Genomic DNA, 27,418 nt, shown 5'->3' on the forward strand with positions numbered 1-27,418 from the left:
ACATCCAGTGGTATGACATACATCACCCCTAGCCCTAACCTCTACTTCAGATATTGGCATTCAATGTAGTTTGTTTTAACACAGCGTGAATGCAAGGAGGGAGACATAGAGTCATTTATTATGTCAAACTGACTCTTGTCAGGCTGATTTTGTGTTGGTTCCTAGATGTAGAAGCTTTGATTTAATCACATTGAGCTTTCCATTAAATAGGACTAGATCTTGAATTCAATATCCATTTATACCCAAGGAATTCAGTTTGAGAATGTATGGAGTGGAGTGTGGTACACTGTATCACTTGTTTCATGCCCTCACCTCCCAATTACCGAGCAGCGGGAAGCCACCCTGCCTGAGATTTGATCTCAAGCCCCGGTCAAGGAAAGAGAGGCACGCCACTGTCGATTGACAGTGATAGTATCAGACGTTAGGAGCTGCTCTCCGATCGGAGGGAACCCCTACTGGCCAGGAATTTGGAGCTCACTAGGGGCCTGGGGAGTAGGTTTTTTTTGTCACTTACTACAGTCTTCGTGTCATGCACCACATCTGTGTAAACAGCGCTACAACCCGTCCAAGATGCGGTAGCTAAGGGGTCGTTAACACTACGGTACAACGCATGGGCCAATGCCCGCTATGACAGAACTACATTTACGCTATGTATGGATACACACGAAAAGCATTCATCAATTGGTAAACCATGGAGGAACCAACGGTGATGTGAAGAGATGCACAATAGTTTCTGACAACTCAACATCCAAAGATAAATTCAGTAATGCTAACCATTGCCACATATCTTTATATCTGTTCAAATAAAATGCGGTAAAACGATTAACTTGGCGTGAACTTGCATTTCAGAAGTACTTTTCCTATAGATAAAATGGTTTCTCCCTCAGAAACCAATGTATCATTCAAACATGCGATTATGCACTCTGTCATGTGTTACGAAGTTATGATGGGTAGTTACATACATTGATACGAATTCAACTTGCTGCTTGGCTAAAATAAAATGTTACCTGTTACAAATTCAACTAATAATACAGAGCTTTCTTAAAGGTAAGTGTATCCTAGAGTTACTGTTCAAGTATGTTTTGTGTCTTTCTTTTTCTTGTTCACTTCAATCAGCCGTTTAATCAGTCGTTTGTTTCGTGACCTTCGAGTGTAGGTCTCTGTTTCTCATGCCATGTAATTTCGGGTTGGTTTTAGTCCGAATCTCGTCGTTAATCGTAACTCTGCGGTTTGGAGGATACGCCTGGAATGTAAAGGCGTAGACTAGCTGTCAGGGCGGCCTCTTTTACAAATTAACGCCAATTACTACGTCAGGATCTCATCATCAGAAAGTATAATTAGGATGAGCCACTCCACCAGGCACATTATCTCAAACAATTGTTTTCATATTCTCAGAATATTTACAAGACACCCATACAGCCGGATGAGAAACCAGACAAAATAACCTACCACCAGAGGGCGCTTTGCAAGTAAAACAAAAAAAAGAGATCCCTTGTTGCTAGCCTCTGGACTTTCATGGTCTTCAGTAGTAGTGTAAGCATTCGACAATTGGGTATTGGAATTGAAGTACTTGGCCTCCGTCTATGCAAAGTCTCATCCAAATTAGCGGTGACGTGAGCCGTTTAGATTCCAAACACCCCCTGCGATTTAGACCCAACCCATGTAACTGTTGAATTACTGCTCGGGTAGCGAGAATAATCCCGCACCATGGAGTCGCTAACTTCACCCCTTCGTCTGTAATCTAACATCACAAAAGTCATGTTGAATTACCCTTGGAGATGAATCAAGCTCTAGATTGGGGACTCAATGGCGGGGGAGGGTGTCTGGTGGGACCACACTTCTCTCATCTTGTAATTGGGCTTTCAATGTTGGACAGAAACGGGTTTTTGAGGTTGAACGGTCGGCCATGTTTGAAGGGTAATTTCTTGACCTGTACTTACTGATTGAGAATGGTCGGTCGTTGATCTTCCAATGTCTCTGTCTTTACCTTCTTTACATATTTGTGTTATCCATGGTTCACACTTAATACTGTTATGAATAGTTCTTTACCAAGTAGCTATTTGCATTATCAGCAACACACCAAAACAGGATCAAGTTTCGTAAAAGACCGTCAAAGTTATTCAAATAATTATTTCAATTGCTTTTAATAAATTGTAGACAGTGAAGTAGTGAGACAGCAAGATGTGTGTGTTATCTATTGTCGTGGACGTGGCGCAAGGATTGCGTGTCATGCAGTTTTCTGTTTCGTCGTTATAAATTAAACAAATAAGTTGCTGTAGAAATGGTGAACTTGAATTTAGATCTAATTTCACGACACGCTTTACATCTGTTTCTCCGTCGAGCTATTTGTCGTCATTTTTGGACTGTCACGGTACCATACCCCTCTGATTTGTCTGTTCGTCGGTCGCTGCATAGCTGTCTTCCTGTTGACCCAACTCCCCATCAATCTTTTCAATAATCTTCTGTGTCCCTTGGGTCGTCTTTGACACCCATCTTCTGATGTCACAACCCTCCTCTCAATTTTCCTTCTGTTCTCGCTCCAATATCACATCCATCTTCAGTATGCCCCGTCACATGTCAGTCTAGTCCCCGTCTCCCCTTCCTCCCATCCATTCGGCAAGGGCAGTATTTCAATATTCACGCACGTCTTATCTTCCAACTTTTGTCTGTCCCGGATCCACGCCGGATCTACAATCAGAAATAAATCATCGTTCTTGTAATTAAACGGGATTATCAACAAATCCAAAAAGGGTATCAATATCGAGACTAGCGTATCCTGATCCCGTGTATTCACTGGACTCCATTGCCTGTGGGTGCCAGTGTAGGATAAAACCGTTACCCCCTTGAGGTGGGTAAGTACATGAGAGAAGGAGGTTGGAGAAGAAAAACAAAACAAGAAGCAGGGAGAGAAGGAAAAGGAAGAATGATTGATAAGTTGGATGATATCCCGTTAATCGTACAGCTTCACCTTTGCAGTGTACTCAAGACCATTGGCCGAGTAGAGGAGATGCATCACTTGTTGTCAATCTGATCGGGTAGCTTCCGGCACCCACCGTCTGGCTACGGTCACCAGCACCTGTCGCTGCTTGGTTGACATTACTGATGTATCTCTTTTTCCCCCTGCCTCCCTGTAGACCCTCTCCGAAACACACTCATCATCTTAGTCCGGCCTGCATCATCAACGTCCTGATCGAATTTTCCTGAGGAGGATGACTGGATAGCCACAGACACCTGCTCACGTTTTCATTCTAACCTTCCTCATCTCAGTTTGTTTTCTTATCCCGTTATCTTCAGTAACCATCTCAGTCTTCACTTTAGATTTCCTGCTCCATATATCCACTCCATATCTTCATCGGATATCCCTTGATATTCTCGTCTTATTGTCCCCTACCTTCGTCACCTTATAGTTAATCCCGACACTTAATAAGAATGTTTATAAATAATGTTTAAAGCGCCCTCTGTTGACATCACCTCTGAAGGCTCAATTGGAAGTCTGTGCAATTAAGAATACTATTGTCTGTGCTAAACTAATTTATCTGACACTGTTTGATGTATTTCTATTTGTTTGTTTTACCACACAGGGCAAAATCTAAGAACGGAGGAAGATATCTGAGAGAAAGACTAGAAAAAATTGGTTTGAACCTCCCCGCTGGAAGGAGAAAAGCCGCTAATGTTACGCTCTTTACGTCATTAGTTGAAGGTAAGTCTTTAATTTCATACTTTATCCAAAACTTGACTCTGCCATCGTGGACAATGCGACACTTTATCATCAAAAGTCAATTATAATTTACTTTTTTCTCTCTCATTGTTTCTAATTCAAACTGTTTCACAGAACGATATTCTCGGTTGTTTCACTTAGCATAATAATTCCCTGCCTGCTGTTGCGTTAGAACAGAGACGAGATTACAATGTCGAGTTCAAATTGCTTTGTTACGACTACAAAGTGAATAAATTATACAATAATGAATCGAGTCCCCGAGTTCACAAGATACATAAATTTACATCTCATTATTCAAAGAGTGGTTCTCTCCCACCATGCAAATACTTCCAAAGACTCATTATTCAAAGAGTGGTTCTCTCCCACCATGCAAATACTTCCAAAGACTCATTATTCAAAGAGTGGTTCTCTCCCACCATGCAAATACTTCCAAAGACTCATTATTCAAAGAGTGGTTCTCATCCACCATGCAAATACTTCCAAAGACTCATTATTCAAAGAGTGGGTGTCTCCCACCATGCAAATACTTCCAAAGACTCATTATTCAAAGAGTGGTTCTCTCCCACCATGCAAATACTTCCAAAGACATACAAATTGTTTTAGTCCCACCGTTTACTATCATCCTTGAGTTGTTCCGTACACGCTAGTTTGCCCAACGATGCTGTCATAAATCAGCGATACGCCTTGATGCATAAATTGATTGTTCGTCATGACTCCCTCAGTCTCTACCTCTCGTCTAATTACATGTTAACCTTGACTCCATGGCATGATCAGTTAGCGTATCCAAGTGTACTCCCATCCCACACTCCCCTTCTATTCACAAGCCATTGATTGAGCTACCTCAATCTCCTTGCCTGTATTCTATCACTATAATAAAAACAAGCCACGATGCTCGACCGTCGGCCTCGCAATCCATTTGGAACCCCGGAAACAAAGCGAGATGCAGGATGCGCTACTCACGCTTTACTTCGGAGTAACGGGCACCTAGAGTTTAACAAAAAGTGCAAGAACGTTCAAGCATGATGCTGGGAAAATCATTGCAACAATTTGTTGTCTACGAAACCACCTTGTAAGTGAACGATTCATTGTGTGTGATATGATTGTTGACACGAGAACACAAGAAAAATTGACCCAATATTATTTGGATCCACTGTTCTTCAGCTCAATGTTTCAAGAATATTGACTTACAATTCTTGAAGAGAAGAAAACGATTCTTTTTTGCAGAAAAAAAGGAAAAGGTATCAAGTGCAGAAAAGAGCTTCTGAAGTTTTGCTAGTTTAATCTTACTTTCTCGTTTTGCATGGGACCTATCTGCGATCTGTGGTCTGTTATGAAATCACAAATCTTGGGTTTACTATTATTGTTTTACATTTTTATGGTGACATATGCCATTTCATCTGAGATCAAATAAACTATCTGTTAAGATTCCAATTGCACTGCTTTGATGCATACAAGCGACGATGCATTGACACTGCTTTGATGCATACAAGCGACGATGCATTGACTGTGTATTTCTCTAACACCCTACACCAAATGAACCCTTCAAATCATGTGGCCTGTGACAAGCATTTCCCATCTTAAATCTCCCCAGACCCCATCTTTTCTAGGGGCTACACGTTCCGCTGTTTGTCACCCCTACGGTGTTTTGAAGTCAGGAGGTGCAGCCAAGCGTAGCACCTTTGGGCTACAGAGCGCTCATCAAACTCAAACTCCTATGTTACTTCTGTGTGTTATCCGTCTGGGATTTGGCCCTTGGGCGAGCGCCGCGCAGGGTATGTTGCATCCTCCGTGACGAGTTGGCAATTGAGGCAGACGATATCTGTCATATTGTGTGCCCACTGGATGTTAAAATGGGACAAGATAAGACTTGCTCATGACTGAAGTACAACTCAAGCGAGGACAGGGTGTTGTGATGGTCATTTCTGAACCAAGAGGGCGCTTTCCTGAATCACTGCCTCAACTCTCATGTGACATTATACCCAGCTCAGAAAAAAACATGAAATCTGTTCAATGTTTATAATCGCCAGTGGAACATTAGGCAAACTGCAACATCATCCTCAGTGCAAACAGTCTGCTGCGTCCACCAATTAAACAAAATGGCGACCGAAATGAATTCCCAAATCGACACCAGAAAGTGAACTTGACTCACACCCTAATCAACACGGATCTCAATACATGTCAATCAAACCAGAAGACAAACCCCATGAACATGGCAGCACTATTTATCCAACCCTGCGTACATTATTCTAAAACAAAATGAGAAAATTTTTAATCAAATGGTGCACATGATTGAATGTTGCCGCTCGCAGGCAGAGTAATCACTCATGAATTTTGGCCCGGGGTTGCGGGAGTCACTAATACGATAACAGACGGCCCCAAGACGTGTTATGACGGCACGTCGATCGTACGTTTCCCCCCACCGAAGGACATGACCACGGTTATGTCATACACTCATTTCATGTACTTCCCAATCTATCAACACGAAGGTTGGTTCGTGTCTGCTTTCCTTTAAAATCCCTTGCGAAACGGATACCCCGTTAAAGGTACCGGCCGATCTCAATCAGTTGTGACAACGCTATTCTATGAACACTAAATAATCGCACTTTATATAATAAGACAGTTTGTTTAAATTGTTGTCTTTAGACAATGTTATTGGTTTTCGGTTTGACTTGTTCTAAATATATACGACGTGGTTCATCATGAAGACAGAGGAAGTTCAAACGTGACGTCACAATAATGTAACACGCGGAGTTTTAGGTCACTCGGTCAAAATGTAAAACCAGAGATATTTTTCCAAAACAAAATTCTGTAAATCGTCAGTTTCTGACCATGGATCACACGAGATAACACCTTATATTCCACCGGTTTACATATCTCACTACCCTTGTGTGAGAAACGAAATAACCGGCCCGAACCGTGTGTTGTTCCATACGCTTCACGTGTAGTCAACCCGCTAAACTCCGGTGGGTAAAAACCGAGCAGGGCTTTTGCCCACCTGGCGTAACCCTATAGTTACATTTTTTCCTTATAGCACAACACCTAAGCGTTTCACAAATTCTACCAATTAAACCCAAATTTACATACGAATGCCCTTTTGCCCAGAATAACATGAATTTGAATAGTGCTGGACCAATCCATCTGTTCGTTCACACGATATCCCGCTGTCTAGTTTCACCAAGTCGGGCATAAATGAATATGAATGATGCTTCCCTTTCCCAGTTCTGGCTGATACATAGTGAAATGACGTTATTACAATCAATTGGGAATTGATTTGTGAGACCAGGCCTCAATCGTCTCAAACATTCACATCAAACTGGGGGGAAAAAACGGGAAGTAATCAGTTGTTTGTTTGTTTGTTTGTTTGTTTGTTTGTTTATTTGTTGTTGATTTGTTTGTTGCTATTATTGTTTTCTGAAACATTTCATGTCATAAACAGCATTTTGTGGTTAATTGCTAAACTGGAACCCGTTGTGAAAACGAAATCTCGATGCTGCATACTTCTCAGGAGTTGTGATGTTTCACAATGCGTAATGACCGATAGTAGTTATGCACGGTGCCGAAGAATGCTTTTAAAACACACAGTACGGTTAATGCAGACACGTGCCACTGCAAAATTTACCACCAAAACGTCCCGTGCGCCACTTGGTTTTGTTAATGTGATTTTTGTCCCTTACTCAGTTTTCTAAAACCAAATTATTTCTTGGCAATAATGCATTGTTTTGAAGATCGATACGTACGTATAAGTGATTTTTTATGATTACAAAACTAACAACAAAGGCACACGCCATCCGCTTCGTCCGGACTATCCTTCTAGGATAGTATTTCTTCAAAAGTGACTCGGATTTCCCGCCAAAACTCCGCGCCTCTTCTGTTTTTGCCAGCCGTCGTTTATGTAAGTCGACCTCACGGGAAGTTACAGGATTTCACGATGGGTCCAGAGTCGAGGCTCGCTCGATCGCCTGGTCAGTGAAGACAAACCACGGCGTGAGTGTGAGAAGGAAACACGCTGAGAGGGGAAGCAGGTCCGATTCTCGTGTTTCCAATCAATACCGTGGCTGACCTCTCGCAGTGAAGTTTATCTGCTCTTTTGTTCTATTATTGAAAGAGCATCTTGTTGGATGGAGTAGATGAGATGATGATGATGGTGATGACACCAAGGGCTTTCAACTGTGGACTGATTTGAGATGATATGTCATAATCAGAGGATGTTGTACTATGCGGACCTGGACAAATCGTAAGCGTTGATGGCACTTCACATTGGAGACCGGTGTCATTGAGCCGGCTATACACATTTAATTGCTAAGCACAGTAAACTTAGGCTAAGCAGATGATCAGGTTACAAGCCAAAATATCCCGACATGTATATAATGTGACTAGTCCGCTGAATGTCCTTGTCCTTAGCAGAAACAAAGTACTGTAAAGCATATTCTGCTTTCAGCTTATGAGATTGTGCCTCTTTGCAGGCGTCCCAAAGTAAGCATATTCTGCTTTCAGCTTATGAGATTGTGCCTCTTTGCAGGCGTCTCAAAGTAAGCATATTCTGCTTTCAGCTTATGAGATTGTGCCTCTTTGCAGGCGTCCCAAAGTAAGCATATTCTGCTTTCAGCTTATGAGATTGTGCCTCTTTGCAGGCGTCTCAAAGTAAGCATATTCTGCTTTCAGCTTATGAGATTGTGCCTCTTTGCAGGCGTCCCAAAGTAAGCATATTCTGCTTTCAGCTTATGAGATTGTGCCTCTTTGCAGGCGTCCCAAAGTAAGCATATTCTGCTTTCAGCTTATGAGATTGTGCCTCTTTGCAGGCGTCCCAAAGTAAAACACGACATGTAACTTTGAGATTGGAATTGAAAATAGGCTGGTTCTTAGTGCGAATTGTGATTCCCCATTGTACGAAACACACAGGGTATCCGACCTATAGGTCAATGGACCCTTCCTTCCCTTCAAGTCACTCATTGAAACCTCATTTCAACTCTTAAGGTGAGTTTGAAGTTCTTGATTCTCTCAGCTCCCCCACAGGCGGCATAGGCCCCAGTGTCTTTACCTCTGGTTTAGATTCACAAACCGCCGATCGCAAACTACACACACAAAGTGCACATCGCGAGGTGTTTGACTCTCAATGCTTCGATTACCTGTCATTTAGCGGAGTTTTAGAAAATATGATTATGATTATTTCTAGCTCATTGGTTCCTCTGCCTGTGAGCCAGCTCCGGCCTCTGACTGTGATTGTGTAGTTGCCGGCCAGAGTGATCGGTCGAATCACTGGCTGACAATAGCTCGGTGTATCTCTCTCTGGCCAGTGTTATTTCAGCATGGAATCGTTAAGGAAAGAGTAATGGGCAAGTGCCGTTGCTCTTTTTGGCCAGACGCCGACTACTCTTCACTACATCCTAGCTGTCTTCGCACACCGGCAAATAAAATCTTTGATGCATTGTACCTTGTTTTTTTTATCAACAGCCTCAGGCTGTTGTATGTTTTTCTTTGGGCTAATTTTTTTCTGTCGTTTTGATTCGCGAAATTGATGATATTTCTTAATTTCATTTCAAACTCGAGTTGAGTATGGTAAATCCAGCGTTAACAAGGCGGAAAAACTGTCGGGTTTTGACGTGATACAAAGATTGGTCGAAGAGAGAAAGCTCATCTGTGGTTTGAAGACGGCTATTTCATTTTGTGTTCAGTTTTCCTGGTTTGTTATTTCACGGTACAATGGCGCGTGTGTATGTGTGGGAGCATGTCTACCCGTTACCAAAGAGGACTGTATTTAACACTTAGTGGGATCTTTGTGTTTGACAGATCGAGGACGTCCTCGCTTTACTTTTGTGTGCAAAACCAATGGGAACGTCTCTAGAAAAACAAACAATGTGAGAACAAAGGAAAAAACGCAATTTACTGGATTGATAAACATGCGTACATTGTCTACTCATGTTGAAAGTTGGCTTTAAAATACCACAACACGTCAAACCATCGACCCGTTATTCCCACGCACTAAAATAAGCTCAACATTTTAACTATTGTGTTCTACTTTGGGCGGAAAACCATCACAGAAACAGCACAGCGTAAAGGAAAGTGCAGCTTTTCCCTGCATGATCTAACCCCAACTAAATACAGATCATTTTAGAGTAAGGATTCTGATGGTGGGTTGCCAGTTTGCTTGCAAGTGCCTGAGCAACGGGGGGTGCGCAGCGTGTGTACCGTCAGGCACACGCGTGCTGTTTGTTGGTCACTGTAGCGAAGTGTGAAAGACAAACATAGTCAATCTCGCTTCACCAACATTGATAATAAACTACGTCCTACTGTGAATTTGACACATCGCTAAACTCAAATCCCACTGATGAGGACACAAAAGTACACCCATATTATCAGCAAAGGGTAGGATGAGTGACGGTCATTGTCAGTCTTTACGACCCCCCCCCCCCCCCCATATTATCAGCAAAGGGTAGGATGAGTGACGGTCATTGCAGCAAAGGGTAGGATGAGTGACGGTCATTGTCAGTCTTTACGACCCCCGAATGTATAACCCATTTTTGTCACCAGAGTTCAGCTTTTCGATTCGCGGTTTCCCACACCGTGACGCTATCTTTTCATGCAGGCGAAGATTTTAGACAAAACCCATATCAATGGATCCTGGTTTTTAAAACCCTCCAAACACAATGTATCTAATTATTTTTTTTTTGTCGTTTGAATATCGCACACAATCTTTTGTAATAAAACTTAAAGAAAAAAGAGGGAAAATTTGGGTTTTGTTGTTTGTATAAGCAAGCGAACAAAGCCTTCTTTTCAATACTGAAAAGCTGCGGTCATAATTCACACTCACGCCTCGCAAACTCCACGGTACTTCAATTTAAAAAAAAAATCCGAAATGTGTTTCTTGCCGCAACGAACCACAGCGGCAAGCACAGCGTTGACTGACCCCATAAAAAGAGCTCTTGCCCCCATCGATTTCATTTCAAAAGTCCCCTTGCTCAAATATACCGTGGACTTTTCAGAAACTGTACTCGAGCGGTGTGTAATTCACGGCAAGCGCGCTATGTAGAGATTGCTTACTGACCCGTGTGCGTACTTCCCACGTTAATATGGCATTTGGCCATCCCTTTTGCATCGTTAGAAGTTCAGTAACACGTGGGTTTTCTCAGGCGAATCCCATGTGGAATAATAACACACATTTTGATAAGGTTTTTCTCGATACTAATTTTGGTTTCCTCTCAAATGTTATGATTTCATTTTGTTTTGACCAAATGAAATGCATCATGTAGTTTAAACTAACCTACCTATTCCACCATTAGCGGCATGCCTTACCACTTAAAAGGCTTAACTGTTACATTATGAAAGTGTTTGATTTGCACAGATGAATCTATAATTTAGAAATACCATTTTGTCTATTTCTGAGTGGAATTGGCTCAATGAAGTCGTAGCCATAAATGGCTTATTCATGACATCACGTAGGCCTCCATTTCTTTTCCAACATTCAAAACAAAGGTGTACATTTTATGTGTCGATATCACTCCACACGTCTAGTGAAAAGCACTGAAGGTCCCAAGAGGGCAGGAGAAGAGCTAAAGAAGGTAGCTTGTCGCTCCTCCAAACCTCTGTTGACTTGGTTTTAGTCTCCGTCACAAGGACCTTAGCGATACGCTTCATCACAGACCGGGACGTTGATGCTGATGGCTCGGGTATCAACCCTAACATGTGAAGTGTACAGAGGGGATAAACTCGTAGTGAGGGGATAGTTGGGTTTCATGTTATCGGAACAAGGATGTTGTGGTTCTTTGCAGCTGCTTACAAAAATATCACTGTCTTTAAACACAAAATACTGATTGATAATGAGTGTTCGGTGGAAGGTTTAAAAAGGGCTGTTCGGCAGCCATGTTGGCCACTTACTGTAGTTTATAATGTTTAGTACAATAAATAGGAGCTGGGATATGTCTCGCTCTTCTTGTCCTCGGTGTGGTCACGTGCAAAACACAAGATGGCTGCGTAGCATGATGATGTTTATGAATAATGACAAAAGGATTAGACTGGCAAGAAAACACGACAGTCTCCCGGCCGTGATGAGGTGACACTATTTTGGGCGATATAATGAGTTCAACGATATGTTTGAAACATGAATAACTCAGGACCCTTGAGTTTAATTATAATTATTATTCTGTATAAACTACTAGAGATGAAGAGTAGACATGATGTGAAAAGTGGTGCATGGTTTGATAAGCGGCAGTGATCATTCGGGAGGTATACATACACACATGAGTGGAAGCGAAACTGATTAGCCCATGCAGTGATTACAACGATCACGGTAGTCTATTAAGCGTAGAACCTTGACCGTTCCAAACAATTAGGTACAGCTTGGCTGGCTTGATATGATCCGATCAAAATGTAAAGATGCTTTATAGAGGTAGCGGGAAACAGAGAGAAAGGGGCGGGAAACACGACAGGAGCAACGGCTGCAATGTGTTAACTCGAAACAGCTACATATCGAGAATCTTGAGGGTTTGGGAAGTACATGAGGGTGTCAATACCAGTCTGGTCTGTGCCGCTGAACAGGTTGTCGGTATTAAGAGCTTAAGTTCACAGACAACTGAAACCACCTTCGAGTACATCAATAAAGACACTGTACATTCCAGAGCCTTTCTGATCAATGGTCATTGTGTGTCATCCACATGAATTCGAGAGTTCTAAACAAAATCAGATGTACACGGTTAGATATCTGCCGCTTTCTTCATGATCAAAAGTTGAAATATCAGACAGTGCAATTTCCATTATGATTGTATGGGCTCACTTCCTCACTGAGCTGGGTACTACAGAAAGTCCAGGCGCTGTGGCTCTTTAAGAGGTTACATGGTCGTTCGGTTATCAGTACGATAGGTCAAGTACATTCACACTATACTGGACTCTTGTATTGTAGCTCTTAGTATTCATATCGTTCTGCGAGTTAGGCAAAGCATAGCGCAAGGGGCAAAGGGAATCACACGTCTCTTGTTCGTGAGGAATTCGCATTCAATACCGACTGTTGAAGCGCAACTATTGTTCATAATAACATGTGTAATGTCAGATGATGTGGAACATCCCCCAAACCCCCTGGGTTTCTACAGTTTGACATCTCTCTTATTGGACTTTCATCATTTCATGTTATTACATGATGATGAGGCGCCCTGCCTTAGGCTGGTCCCATCGACACCTTTACAACGTCCTAAGGCGTTATACAGGACACAAACACGCATACACTTGCCCCGTATACGCATACAGCGTAGATATCAAGCTGAAATGTTGTAAGCTCAACTCATACTGTTCCGTATAGCTTCACACAAAACTTAACGATTTACACAATGTTGGCAAACAAGTTGCCCCAAGCGCGTTCCATCAATGGCTGCCATACCTATATGACAACCCCATGACGTGTGCATTCAAAACATAAAAACCAGAATAACTGAACTCAAGCTAAGCTCATTGTCAATTGTTAGAATGCAACACAAAGTATAGACCAATACAAGGCTCGCCATTGTTGGGTTGAAAAAAAAATGAAACAACCTCTGATGTGTTCACAGTGGTTTTTGGTGACCGACCCCCTTTCGATTCAAAGCGTTTCTGGAACACAGCTTTCAAAAAAGAAACGCTTGTCAAATAATTTTTGATGTATTTTTTCCTATTTCTTTTTCAAAACAGTCAAGGGGAATTTTTGTGTGAGGGTTGAATGATTAAAGATGTGATTTTGTATACAGCATTATTATTAACATACATCCATCAAAGTGTGAGGGTTTGGATTGTCTGTATAGTAGAAAGAAGCTGACAGACTGTAGAGAAATGGCCATGCACAGAAATCTATTATACAAAAAGGTATTGAAATATTCAGTTAATTTTGGAAAACCCTACAATATATTATACTCTCTTGTCACTGCATAAAGTTTCGATGAGTTGGTTCGATTAACATTGAAGGAGGGAAACAGGAATTTGTACTTAGAGTTGATTTTATAACTGGTTTTGAAGGTATTTTTTAAGTTCAACTTCTGCACGACGTAGGTCTACCATACGCTGTTTAAAAATTGCGCGTTGATTTCGTAGGTTCAAGTTAATACAAAAATCCACCCGGAAAAAAAAAAAATGGGAAACTAGAGTAAATCAATCACATAATTTGCTGCCCTCTTTTATATGGGACAACATTCATCAAATATTGTCAGTGATGGACTACCAAAGCTGTAGCGTTACTTGCCTTTGTACTCAAGTTATAATCAATTCTGAAAAGCCTAAAATTGAGAAAAGGGAACCATTCTTGATAATGTGTTACCAATGCATCTTTTTAGTGTGAGTTTTCTTTCCTTTCCCCCCCCCCCCAGTTTTTAGTTTTCTTTAGCTTCACCAAAGTAGATTTCTTTTCATGTAGGCTCGATAAATAATATGGATAAGCAAGATCTTCATCTATATATAATGACATGGATGGCCTAATTATGTTTAGGACTCGCTCGACAAAACCGCAATATGTAATATTCACTCTTTCATATAAAAGAGCATGCTTAATATTGGCTGGCCAGCGTCAGAACACCTCGTAACGCCTTGGTTTGCATACTAATAAACAACCACAGGTAATATCACCAAGGCTATCCACCCTCTCAGTTCATAAAAAAGGTATGAATTATTGAGATATTTCTTGCAATATTGAAACCGACTGGCCACATAAAAAAAAATTATTACCTATAAACCCAGCGTGACATTCAGAAGAAATCGAACCCTCCTCTAATTTCAAAAATGAGAAAAACATTCTGGCTGGAGATGGTTTGAGGATTTGACAAGCTACTGTCAAAATGCGGTTCTTAATTCATCGCATTTCAGCTAGTTTTTTAATTTATTTTCCACGACTGAATTCCGCTAAATAGCTTTTTAAGTTTACGAGCGAGTCGTCACAATGCTTTCAACCATGAACGGTGTGATATTTCCCACAAATGTCGATTTCTTTTTTTTCTTGTAATCAAATGAAGACCCTGAAATACAAAAGCGTCCGCAAGAAAAAGCAAACTTGTTGTCATCTATTCGCCCAAATAGTGGTGCATCTGCCGATTACTGTTCCTGTCTAACTCTGAAGCCTAAATCTGCTGGCAGTCGTTCTTGTCACCATTGTGTGGTAAATCGCAGTGTACTTTAATTGCGCTCATTTTTAGCCTCCGCCTCCATTGAACAACCATGGAGAGCTATGTCCAATTAACGCGCACAATAGCATTCCACTGAGTCAACCGCCTCTATGCTTTGTTACGTTTGACCTCAGAAAAGACGTCTTATGTGTCGCGAAAACAGGAAAAACAACGCTGTTTGGTTGAAAAGGGGGGCTAGGTCCTGGGCCTAGACTGATCTGTCACTTTGGAGCGTTCGTCCTTTATTATACAAATATCCCTTCAATTCAGGAGGTGTTTTTTTAATAACAAGAACAGTTGTGAATGAGAAAATGACTTGGCGTATGTTACAAATGAGATGTTGCTGGAAGTTTCAAGGATGGGTTGATGAAACCTTACGCGGTGGCCACCATCAACAAAAAGTGTCTCGCATATTCCTGCCAAGGTCTTCCGTCATTTAATTCACAAACTCGTCCCAATTATTGAGTCGGAGTTGAAGCTTATTGTTAGGGTGTGTTTAGTTCCAACCATCAATAACAACAGAAGTGTGGTCCACCGAATAATATATATATCGATATATAGTCGAACTTTAGACGAAAATAAGTCACACAAGTGTGTTCGATTATATTTCAAAATGTCAACACGCGTAAGGTTTTAGCACCAACAAAATCATCATTTTTATATTAAAGTATAGGCCTACACTGCTACTTTCCCGCGGTTTGGTGCACTGACCGATGGTGACACACAATTTTGCCTTATAAAATAAACACATTATATGATGTCATCTACTTACTTTCCTAAACTTTTTTATAAACAAAACTGCAATCAAATCTAATAGCACAACACGTGATAGTAAACCAAATCTACTGACGCACACCTATTGCACGGCAACCTACACGTTACGAGCATATCTCATTAACGTGGTAGCTGAGTCAGAGAGCCGCTGCCACTAGCACGTGTCCTGCCCAGGGCGAACCGTAGCCTCCCCTACTCGTACCGGCACACAGCACCCACATACAGCGCCTACAGGGGTCTAGAAAAAGCATCCCTCACTTCGCAAATTAGACCGTAGAAATAGGTCAGAAGGGAGGCAAATGAAGAAAGAGAAAAGACCGAGGGTTCTATGACATCAAAACGGGCAGGAACGAGCGGTGTGTGACCCCTGGCTTCGTCATAATTCTCCGGCCGAGGCAGCAGGGAAGTTTGCGCTAGGAAAATTACTCGCTGATGGTTTCTTTTAAGATAATAGAAAGTGTTATTTGCCTCCCGAGAAAGTTGGTTGAAGAAATAACAAGTGTGGATTCTAATATAGTTCAGTTGCACTCATGCAATGTTTGAAATTCGGTTTGCAGTTTGAAATGTGGCAATAGATTCATAATCAAAAAGGTGTGATTTGTTGTTATATCATGGTTCAAAAGAACTATTGGTCCGGTCTACATTAATTTACAATCACTAGGATTTGTTTTTTTGTTTTTTTATTATTATTATTATTATTTTCAATTTTTGTTATTTTGTAATAACTTGCACCACGACACCAAACAGTCTCCATGGTACTAATCTAGAGGTCCAGAAAGTTAATTGTGTAGTCCACCTTCTTCTACCTTCTCAAAGGCCCACTCCACAGCAACACAACACAACGTTTCCCATCCTCTACATCAGACTGTTGATCAATAAGGTTTCCTTTCATTAAAACACTGCAACCAGCTGACGACCCTACGTCACGATACGATCCAACTCAACCGTCCTTTTAAAAGATAGAAAGAGAGAGGGAGAAAGTGCGAGGCTTGCAACCCCTCGGGCGATGCAGCCTCCCGGCCTATGTTTATAGCCCCCAGCATTCCCGTAAGGCGGAAACCGACCATTTTGCCCAGTGCACCGTAGCGAAGAGTTTTTTTTCCTTTCGCTTGTCTGTCCATCTATTTACGCTGTTCGAAGCATCACTGCCGCCGAAACCATTAATCCAACGGAAAGAATCATTTCCGAAAATCGAAGCGTGTTTTCGTCGTTTGTGGAGAGCAATCGGTGCAATACGTGGCGCGGAACGATCTAAAACAAAATAAGGTAATTTGAATTAACCGTGTATTTTAACGGTTGCTCTTTTACGATGCTGCTGTTCTAAAACGCACATATTAAGGATGTATATAAAAAGCGCTTGGAGGAGATGATGAATGGTTCGTCTACTTTAGGATAACCTGCTGTATAAAACGGCCACATGAACAAGAATTGTTACTATTATAACCTACGTGACATAAGATGTTAATATATCAGGCAGGGAATCAACAATTGCCAACCACCTTGATTTGGGAAATATTTCATCAATATTGAAAAATACACGTTTGAAGTAACGGTTGTTATTATCAGGGACGCAATCGGGTTTAGTACTAATTTCACCGCCCGGCAAATTTCCTTATCACCAAACCCTCATGATAAGTATGTCACCAGCTCACACGACGACTACACGGTAAGGTAATGTCTCTAGTCTTTAGGGACTTTCTCCCTACCCTCCGATCTTTCATTGAGAATTATTCAACCCACATTGTAGAAGGTCCCCCTAATTCGAACGTTCAAGGGTGATGAGCTAAAGAGTACGCGGGGCAAACTGACACAATTCCCCCCACACCCATCTCAAGCTTGTCCCAGTAAATACTGGTATCCCCAAACTGCGCCAATTGCCTGCAGGAATCCAGCAGGTCATTCCTCAAACCAAAGACGGGTAATTATTTATCGTCAGCTTTTCTCTACACCCCAAAAAGGGAAGCATGATAAACTACAGTAATTAGTTATTCCCCGCAGGCGCATCCATCCCAAACACATCCTTCTCTGCCTGAAAAACAGTCCCCATGTGAGCCCCCTATATCTAGGCCTCCCATTTTTTGCACTAGGAATTAAAGAGAGCACTAACCGGTCGACTTGTCGGGTTCCTTTAAAAAACGGCTCTTGGTTGGGGTTGGGGCATGATTGGCCCCGAGGGTTTGCCGCGAGGTCCCGAGGACGTGTTAGGAAGCGTTCAGTGGGTTCGCGACCCGCTTCATAAGTCTGCTCAGCCACAACCTGGTGCGATGTGTGTTGATTAATATTAGATGCTTCAGGATAGATAGGGGAGGTTTAGATGACCTGAATTGAGCAGGGTGCACAGTCCGCGAGATGTAGTTGATGTATGGATAGAGGATGAGGCAGGTGGACAATACGTCTGGTACCCTGTGTTCACAGTCTCATATTAAAACCTGATATGTTTTTGTCTTCAACTGTCCATTCGTGAATCAGACTGGTGTATTGGTCCGTCGATAATAATATCACAGCCGCGGTTCTTCTTTGAACCAACACCTTTTTTCCGAACGAGGCATGACCCACAACTTGTCTTATAATTCACACCATGCAAACCTTCAAACATCACTAATAATTTGAACACTCTTTAAGGTTGGTTGATTCGTGTTCGACCAATCAGAACAAAGATACAAAGTTCAGTGCAGTGTAAGTGTACTTAAGTGTTTTCTTGCAATATCTACCCTGACGGTATCTCACGTCCAAATCCAGCATGTCGGTGCGCAATTACGACAAGCAACGTATAAATTGGGCGCGTATGAATCTCTCAAACACCCTGAGGCGAATAGCGCAGGTAGCAGAGGGGAAAGAAAGTCCAAAACCTGAGCTTGAGACAGAAAAAGGAAAAAACTAAATATATAGGAGAGGCAGCATAGTGCACGATCGCCGTTACCTTGACTACTGCGGTATCAATGTAGCCAGGCCTGAATATGTTGTTTGCTGAGTATACAACATTTGTATCGCATCTCTTTAGTTTGGTGAATAGAGCCTGTGTTTGGATAATGTATTGTAGAGAGTCGTTGAGGGACATTGGAGTACAGCTTGAGAAGGCCCTGATGGGCTCAGCTCCATTCTTCACCTTATCGCCTTGAAATTATACTCTATTATGCCCGACATTTTGTTATACATAGTGGCGAATCTCAATGTGCGTCTACAATTGCCACCATCAGGGTGGGAAGTGTCATTCTTGTCACACACGGCGGCTCGTACGGAGGCTAGACGTGGTGAAGACAACGGCTCGTACATAAACTATAATGGCATGACGTGTGAAGATCGTGAACTTTGTTCTTAGTCTTAACTCCAGTCTAGTTGAACTGTCAGACAGAGATGTTTCCCAAACAACATATAAACAAAACACATGGAAGTACAACCCAATGCAAACTGTGGTCGCCGTGAGGTGTAAAAGAAAATCCACCTGATTATTCCTTTGCTCTCATGTTTTACTTTTTTTGATTGATTGATAATACTTGTGTGTCATTTTTGTCAACCTTGTCATTACAAAAATTTACACTTTTCTAAACATTGACAACATTTCTAATGTAACAAGTGCAGCGACCAAGGAATACCATGGAATGAACGAGTACACAACTCTATGTGTTTTTATACTAATAAATAATGATAAATTCTATATAACTAATAATTTGGTGCTCCTTTTATCGTTGCTACAGGTGAAGCAATACACCTAGCCCGTGATTACGGTTATCTATGTGAGACAGAGTTTCCTGCTAGACAGATATCAGAGTATATTGCCAGACAACACAACGACCCAACTGAGGTCCCAACTAGGAGGAACATGGTCCTAGCTACAAAGTAAGTTGGATATCCGATTCGTAATTGGGACGTGGGGCTGGTTTCCACATGGCGGAATCGTGGAACTAATACAATACGACTTTTATGAATAGAAAAAGAAGAAAATCGTTTCCACGTTCAGTCGACTCATCTCAAGTTCAACGAGATACATTGTATACATGGGGGGAAGTGCACATTACTAAAGTGTAAAGTGACTTAAATTGAGTAAAGTGTACCGCTAGAACCTAGTTTTCCTCGCAATTTTTCTTCTTGAATTAAGCGACTCATCGTTACATTTTTCCCTTTTTTGACATGTTTGCTTTCCGTTATTGAAAGAGTACATTTACACACATTCCCGCACCGCAAAGCGAACTATTAGAAAGCAATTAGTACTCTACTGTATTCCCCCGTCATTACTATTAACCAAATTGTAGGAAAAGAAAGAGGGGGAGAATATGAGAGAATAAAGGTACATATATCTAGGTCGATTCACAATACGTTTTTTGCGGTGGTAAGTGCATTCCATTATTGGCCGTGCAAAGCGAGTGGGAGACCCAGATCTTCCTTTCAACTCAACTCGGATTCCGCAAATAATTCCCGCTAAAGAGTTTCCACTGAATTATTGTCCTCCCGTTGTATGGTGAAAGTTCGTCTTCCCTGGTTGACCCATGCCGTGTACTATACCTCCTCAATAGACTGCCATACAAAATGATGACATTTGATAATGAAGACGTTTTCTCAATAATGGTGGTGTAATGGGAATAAAGGTGTTTCATTTGGGTGTCAAACAACTCAGTCTTTTCATTCTCATCAAGTCTCAATGGATTAAATACATGATGCATCTAAAGCTTCTCGCATTCAAGGTCCGAGTTTCAGGATACCCCTTATTTTGTTTTATCCCCCCCCCCCCCCCCCCCCCCCCCCCGCGCCATCATCCCTCCAGAGCTCGTCAAGTTTCTCAATTGGTTACTGATGGAGTTCGGGTATCAGTTTGTCATTATGGTTCTCCACTAGTTACCATTAAAATACCATCATTGTATAAGGGGTCGTTTTCTTATCATTTGCATCCCCCCTTTGAGACAAAGAAGTGCACATACGCTGTGTTTCTGTATACAGTCTTTGGACATGCACTGGGAGACTGCCGCCGTCTCATTCCACAGTTCGTTCAGGGTCAAGGTTTGGGGTTCACATCCACCTAATAACAGATGCGTGTTGCAGAAGTCTGCTCTGTTATGTTATGTTTCAGCATATCCAGTATATATGGCAATTTTTTTAAATATATTTTATTGTTTGTATCTTTCTGTAGGCAAGTGTTAAAGGAACTCCAGGATGTGATGTGTCAAGACCGTACACCAATCGGCAACACAAGGCCCCAACCCATCCTAGAGCCATCCGTCCAACGATGCCTGACCCACTTCAGTCTTATCTCACATGGCTTTGGAACTCCCGCGCTTTCTGCTTCTATGGCAACCATCCAGAATGTGCTGACAGAAATGCTGAAATACATGGACAAAGCATTCCCCAATGTGACCCCTCACTCGGCCCATTCCACCTCTGGGAGCAAGATCGATTCCAACTCCAATAAAACAAACGGCGAGAAGTCGGATGAACCACGGAACAAGGAAGTGGTATGAGACTTATAAACAACTGTATCAATCCACCACACAAGAAGGAGCAAGTTAAGAAGGAGGAAAGATTGAGATAGATGGTTGATACGTTAATATATAAGAGATTGACTGATCCATACAGGAACAACGCGCGTATCTTTAAGGAGAAAGATTTCTGCTTTTCTGCACCTTCGGCAAACGCAGACTTCAGTGAAACATCTGACAAATAAAACGCTAGCTATGTCGGAACCCTTCTGGGAATTGAGATGTCAGGATATCAGACATTAACGAACCGAGGTGCAGCATGACAACACGTGGATTATTTTTTTAACAGAAATCTTCCCGCCAAAAAGAAATAAAACATCTGACGTCAGACGTCTGTACAGACATGCGCAGTATAGTCCGACGTGTATGACGTTTCTGACTATGTATCGTTGTACCAAAGACAGTGTATAATGGTTTGTGTTGCATTTTGTTCTTGTTGGTTAAAAAGCGTGTGACCATCCATCCCTTGAAAAGGGGGAATTTTTCTCCAATCTAGGACCTTGTTTTCCCACCGAATACTATTAATAATGATTATTTAAGAAGAAGCACCTTTGATGGCAATGGATCTCACCTATAAAGCGAGATTAATTATGAGCCAGTGAGTGCAGATTGTGCAGTATAAGCCCTGCTTTTTATGTGTTGTCTACGTCTTAAAAACCAATAATAAGATTGGACTTTTTTGTAGGTAGTTTTGAGTGGTCAATTGTGGTTTTTGCAAACACTTGATACTTGCAATTCATTGGTGCACAGCAGCTTCTGCACGTATTCCATGTAATACAAGGGGATTGTTATTAAGATAATAACATTGGATCTCATTGTGTTTTAACAGATAATAATTTAAATAATTGGTATGTCAAATCATACCACACATGCCAGGACACTGTTTTTGATTATTAGGAAGTTCAGATGGTTGGTGGCAATACAGGGATATTTCGAGAGGCTGAAAAAAAAACATTTCTACAGGTTCACTGCCTTCTAAAACGCTTGTTACCGGCAAAACATTATTGCAAATTCATTTAAGGAGCTGCCATATTTGATTTCAAATTCATCTTAATTTCTCAGAACACGGTTGTAAAACAAGAGGCTGTATTTGAACTTATCCTTAAAATCTATGTTGTAAAGTGTACTGTTTCAGTTGCATTGTATCATCGCATTTGACAATCAAACAAACAAAAGGCTGACAAATCTTGTTAAAGTATACGTCCACTTAGTGGGGTTTTAGTATTCTTATTATCTCCTTATAATGTACAGGGGCAAATCCAAGTAATGACCAAAGTGTATATTTTCCATGAACTGCAAAAAAAAAAAAAAAAAAAAAAAAAAAAGTGCCAACACAAATTTGTCCCGTCAAAACTGGCATTATTTTGTTTGCCAAAAATAATGTAAAGTATTCATTACAACTAATCTTGTGTGACAAAAAATGTAGAACTGTGATGAGTTTGGAGCTGCGATGACGTCATAACGAAGACACGTGACTGGGTTTATAATAATATGATGCGTACGTCAAATTCGGTAATAAATCAAATTGCTGCATAGATTATGTTTTGGATTTTTTTTAGGGGGATTTTATAAAATTTGAATGATTTTTTTCCGAATCAATGAAAGGCTGATATAAACAGTACTGCTGTCAAAATCCACTCAATCCGAGAAAAGCAAGATAAACCGTTATGAAGATTTACATTAGGTTATTTCTATAGCAAGCAGAACAGCGATCTTTGCTGAATAGGTCTCCGATTTTATGAAATAGCTGTTAATTAATAGTATTTACACGTGCAATGTTCCATTATGTTTACGTAGCTTTCGTGTAAAAGCCATGGGGTGCCGTTTATCACTTCACAATGTAGTCACTTTAGAAAGAGTTCATATTTAAGGTCTTTCAATTTGCAATCCCAAAAAAATTCTCCCGATTTCATTCAGAACTGCCTGTTTCCAGTTTGGATTCTTGCAGCGCCACGTTACAGGGCCAATGTTACGTTCGCCATTATTTTTGTCAATACAGGGGGATATTCAGTTAGTTACCGTCTGCTTATTATGCATCCTATGAATCCTATGCATACATAACATTATGAACGGCAGGATACCAGCCAGTTTCAAGATGGCCGACTCTAATCATACCCCGCCCCTTCGTTTATAAATCAAGAAACTTGATTTTCCAAGATCTTCTTGTTCGTGTTAAGTAGTGCCGTGTCGTAGACTAGTATTCGTATTATGACGTCATTAATTACGTCAACTATGGCTAGGTTTTTCTCCTAGACGAAGCTAATCAGTGTCGGCTTTTAATGAACTTGAGATTTTCTCCGAAATTAGTGATAAACATTGTTTGCAATACAATAGATTTTAAGGTCCCAACACGTCATTACCACTACCCCCCCCCCCCCACCACCACTCCCCCTACACTCAGCAGAAATAATACTCAATATTGGCCAAAGGATCCCAACATGGACAACGTTTAAAGATCTGCTAAGCTTATAAAACACACAAAGTCCCCTAAGCAGATTTGCTAAGCAGAAGCAGGTCACCAGCCACAGTGTAACCTGATGTTTTATTATTCATATAATGGTTACCATTTCCCCCTTTTTATTTGTCGCTTATCATATAAACGTGCTAAGCAATATCATGTTAGTGAGCTCTATTTGGGGTCGGAACTAAAGCGTGTGCACAACTCAAGCGGGTCGAACATCACAGTAAAAGAACGAATGTAAACTTAATCTATTCTTGAACTCCAAGTTGTGGTTGTTCAAGGGAGTAGAGTTAATTCCCACCCTTAAGTTATTTTTATTTTAAAAGAGTGTTTTCAGATAATTGTTTGCCAAACGTCGCTTTCTACCTCTTTGTACGAACAGTAGTTCTCGTGGAAGTTGTGAGACTTTGTTTTCGTTGAAATGAGGGACCATAGCCAAAAGAGGCCGCTAGGGGGCGCGCTGACCATTCAACGGTTTCAACTCCGTGTAATGTTGTTTTTATTATTTGTTTTTAGCAGTGTGTAAAACTAGATACAAACTATGTTCATCTATTAGACTTTTATAGAGATATTGTAGAAATTTAAGATACGAAGAAAAAGACAGATTGATTATCAATCTGGACAGAATAATGAAATTATAAAGTCTTTTTGTAAAGACTTCTTAATAACCATTTCCTAGAGTTGGGGAAAATACTTGTTTTTTTTTAGATAACAATCCCACCAGATTTGCTATTGTTATAAATGAAGACTGCAGATTTTACAATTATTGATTGTTAATACTGTACATCTCATTCGTTTAGATTTAGGTTTCATACAGAACTGTTCGCAGATCATGGAGAAATATTGGACTTGTGACATCAAGTCCAGACTTTTGTGTGTTTTCGCCCTCCATACTTTGTTATGGTCGCGCGAAAAGGCAACTATTGCCAAAAATAAAATTAATCGTTTAATGTTTTGAATAACCAAATGATCATGAAAGATTTGTTTCCTTTTTTAAATAATAATATTTTGTATTATGTGTGATGAGTGGACGGGAAGCGAGTCTAATGTGCGTATTTTGAATATTGTACTGTACGTAATTATCGTCTTTAGTTCGAGTCAATACTTAATTTATCATAAACTAGCCTGCTCAGTATATCCGTCCTTTTAAGTGTATTAACGCATAATGTACAATCTATTATTTGGAAGCCAACGCACGGAAGACTGAGCAGGCTACTCTATCACCCACCGCCGATGTTCCGTATGTAGGGAGTGGGAGACTTGTATACAAATAAAGTGTTTTTCTTTTATATCAAAGTTTTTGTTTCTTTCTTCTAATACATAGCTCTGGGAGTGCTATTACAAGTCTAGGAGATCATGAGAAGAATAGGCTCCGTATAGCTTCATTGTTAATATGTGTATCACGTGACTTGTATTCATTAATGCCATGTTGTACATGTAGATAATTACAAAAGAAAATGATCAGTCAGTGTTCGGTTGTACTCGTCAAATCAAACAAACAATTTTTTGGATTTATCATAAAGAAGTGCAAATATTTCGAACGGGTTTCAGTCGCTTTTTACGCTTGGCTTTTAGACATAGACTTTCTCAAGTCGTCTTTTCTTTCTTTGTTCATTTACATCTTTCATTGTCTCATCAATTCATGCATATATTATAATTATTATATCTTCCTTGACAATGAGAGGCTGTTTCTAGGTTTGACGTCACATTAACTCATGCATATTCATGATCGGACACAGGGTGTTTTTTCTATGTAGATTTGTATAAGGTTTTTCTTCGTTACTATGGTAGTGTCCAGTCCATTGTGTTCAAAGATGCCAGTCTCCAATTGGACAGTGTATTTTCTATAGAAATCGTTATCGATTTGGACAGAAAAACAGCAATTTGGTTTTCACAACATTTTAATTGAATTTGCTTGTCAGGGCTACTTTTAGTCTTGATTATAAAGGGGCCACTGTGGTACAATAAATGGGAAATAGAACGATTGGTTTATCTTGTGGGATTTAATATGATGACGTCATGTCACAGCGTATTCCTTTATAATCAAAATGGCGCCTGTTTGCAATCGTCTTTCTTTTGCATACTTTATTTATCTTCAAATTCAACCGATACAGTTGCACTTAAAATGTTATGGCCAGCAGATTTGGAATACAAAATGAAAGAAATGGAGGAGGGGCAGCATATGTGGCCAATTCTGCGGTAGGCTGCGCCATGAAATTGTGCCCGAGTTTGGACAGCATAAAAGTATTTATTGAATGCTCGTTCATCGGCCAGTTTCAATATTAATTGAACAATCACACACATGCAATTGCGATTAAACTGGCATCAAATCGCGCCTCCAATTGAAAAACATTCAATTATTGCAACTTTTAATTTTAAAGGGGGGATTACAATGGAATAAATCTGTACAAATCAAGATAAAACAATGTGCATGTGTATACACAGAGAAACAACTGAATATGGGTCATTCTGAGGGAGGGGGATTTTGATATGCTATAATTGGTAACCATGTCCATTTTTGTCTTTGATAATTTATAGAAAAGTTAAGTACAAGTTATGTGAAAATAATGCTAAAGACAGATGAGGTATAATAAAAAAAGAACAACCTACTAAAGAATATATTACTGTGGAGTTGTCAATTTGTCATGTGTTCCGATTTCTCTTATTCCTCTTTCGAAGCTATGAAGTGAACTGCAAGCAAATGTAATCTATGGTTTGAACTGAAAAGTAGAATGCACTCATGGGTTCCACCTGGGTTCCCACAAACACCAAGATAGTATGATTCATGATCACCAGAACATAAAAACTATAGATTTATAAACAATTTTTTATTTCTCCATTCGACTGATTTGCTTCTTACAAGATAGCTTGAGGGTTAAAATCTCAAAATCAGAAGAAAAATCATGAGAAATTAAATGTCTATCTTAACTTCGAATTAAAACCTGTTTGGTGATAGGTAAGTGGAGCTAAAAAAATTCCAAACGACATTGCAATGATTTGGTAAAAAAGCAGGGCAATCTAAACTTCTAGAATTGCTACTTCATGTTGTTATCACTAAAACGTCTGAATCTAAAGTAAATAGTCGGCAAAGCATCCTCATGGAAACATCACACAAACTTGTTGGCGAGAAGACAGTAAAGAAATTTCAGTTTAAGACGTGGGAGGAAAACCCATGCAGCCAGGTAGGGACCGAAAACCCCAGTGCACATACAAGGCCCGTTCCGGGTATCGAACGTCCACTGAAGGCCCGGTCCGGGTATCGAACCGGGGTCCACTGAAGGCCCGGTCCAGGTATCGAACCGGGGTCCACTGAAGGCCCGTTCCGGGTATCGAACGTCCACTGAAGGCCCGGTCCGGGTATCGAACGTCCACTGAAGGCCCGGTCCGGGTATCGAACCGGGGTCCACTGAAGGCCCGGTCCAGGTATTGAACCGGGGTCCACTGAAGGCCCGGTCCACGTATCGAACCGGGGTCCACTGAAGGCCCAGTCCAGGTATTGAACCGGGGTCCACTGAAGGCCCGGTCCAGGTATCGAACCGGGGTCCACTGAAGGCCTGGTCCGGGTATCGAACCAGGGTCCACTGAAGGCCCGGTCCGGGTATCGAACCGGGGTCCACTGAAGGCCCGGTCCAGGTATCGAACCGGGGTCCACTGAAGGCCCGGTCCGGGTATCGAACCGGGGTCCACTGAAGGCCCGGTCCAGGTATCGAACCAGGGTCCACACAGGTGATAGGCAGAGGCAGAAACCACTGAGCCAACCTGACAACATTTTGATGAAGTTTCACAGATTGATTGTGCACGGCCAAGTAAAAAAAATACCAGTTGGTCATCTCCATCCCCATCCTTGTGAAGGTGTTTTATGTTTAAGAAAAAACTAAAGGATTGGACT

The 27,418-nt window shown here is 41.0% G+C and overlaps 1 protein-coding gene across 2 annotated transcripts in view; it reads left to right on the forward strand.

Moving 5' to 3' along the window:
* The window catches only part of LOC117304324 (transcription factor AP-2-epsilon-like), a 92,865-nt gene extending 66,715 nt beyond the window's left edge, over window positions 1-26,150 (forward strand). For both annotated transcript variants that reach the window (XM_033788705.1, XM_033788706.1), the window contains 3 exons: window positions 3,582-3,700; window positions 19,296-19,437; window positions 20,723-26,150. In XM_033788705.1, coding sequence (XP_033644596.1) covers window positions 3,582-3,700; window positions 19,296-19,437; window positions 20,723-21,050 — 589 coding nt within the window. In that variant the 3' untranslated portion in view covers window positions 21,051-26,150. The remainder of the gene's footprint in view (window positions 1-3,581; window positions 3,701-19,295; window positions 19,438-20,722) is intronic.
* The last annotated feature ends 1,268 nt before the right edge of the window (window positions 26,151-27,418 follow it).

Source organism: Asterias rubens, chromosome 21 (genome assembly GCF_902459465.1).
Source record: "Asterias rubens chromosome 21, eAstRub1.3, whole genome shotgun sequence".
In the NCBI taxonomy this organism is placed as follows: Eukaryota; Metazoa; Echinodermata; class Asteroidea; order Forcipulatida; family Asteriidae; genus Asterias; species Asterias rubens.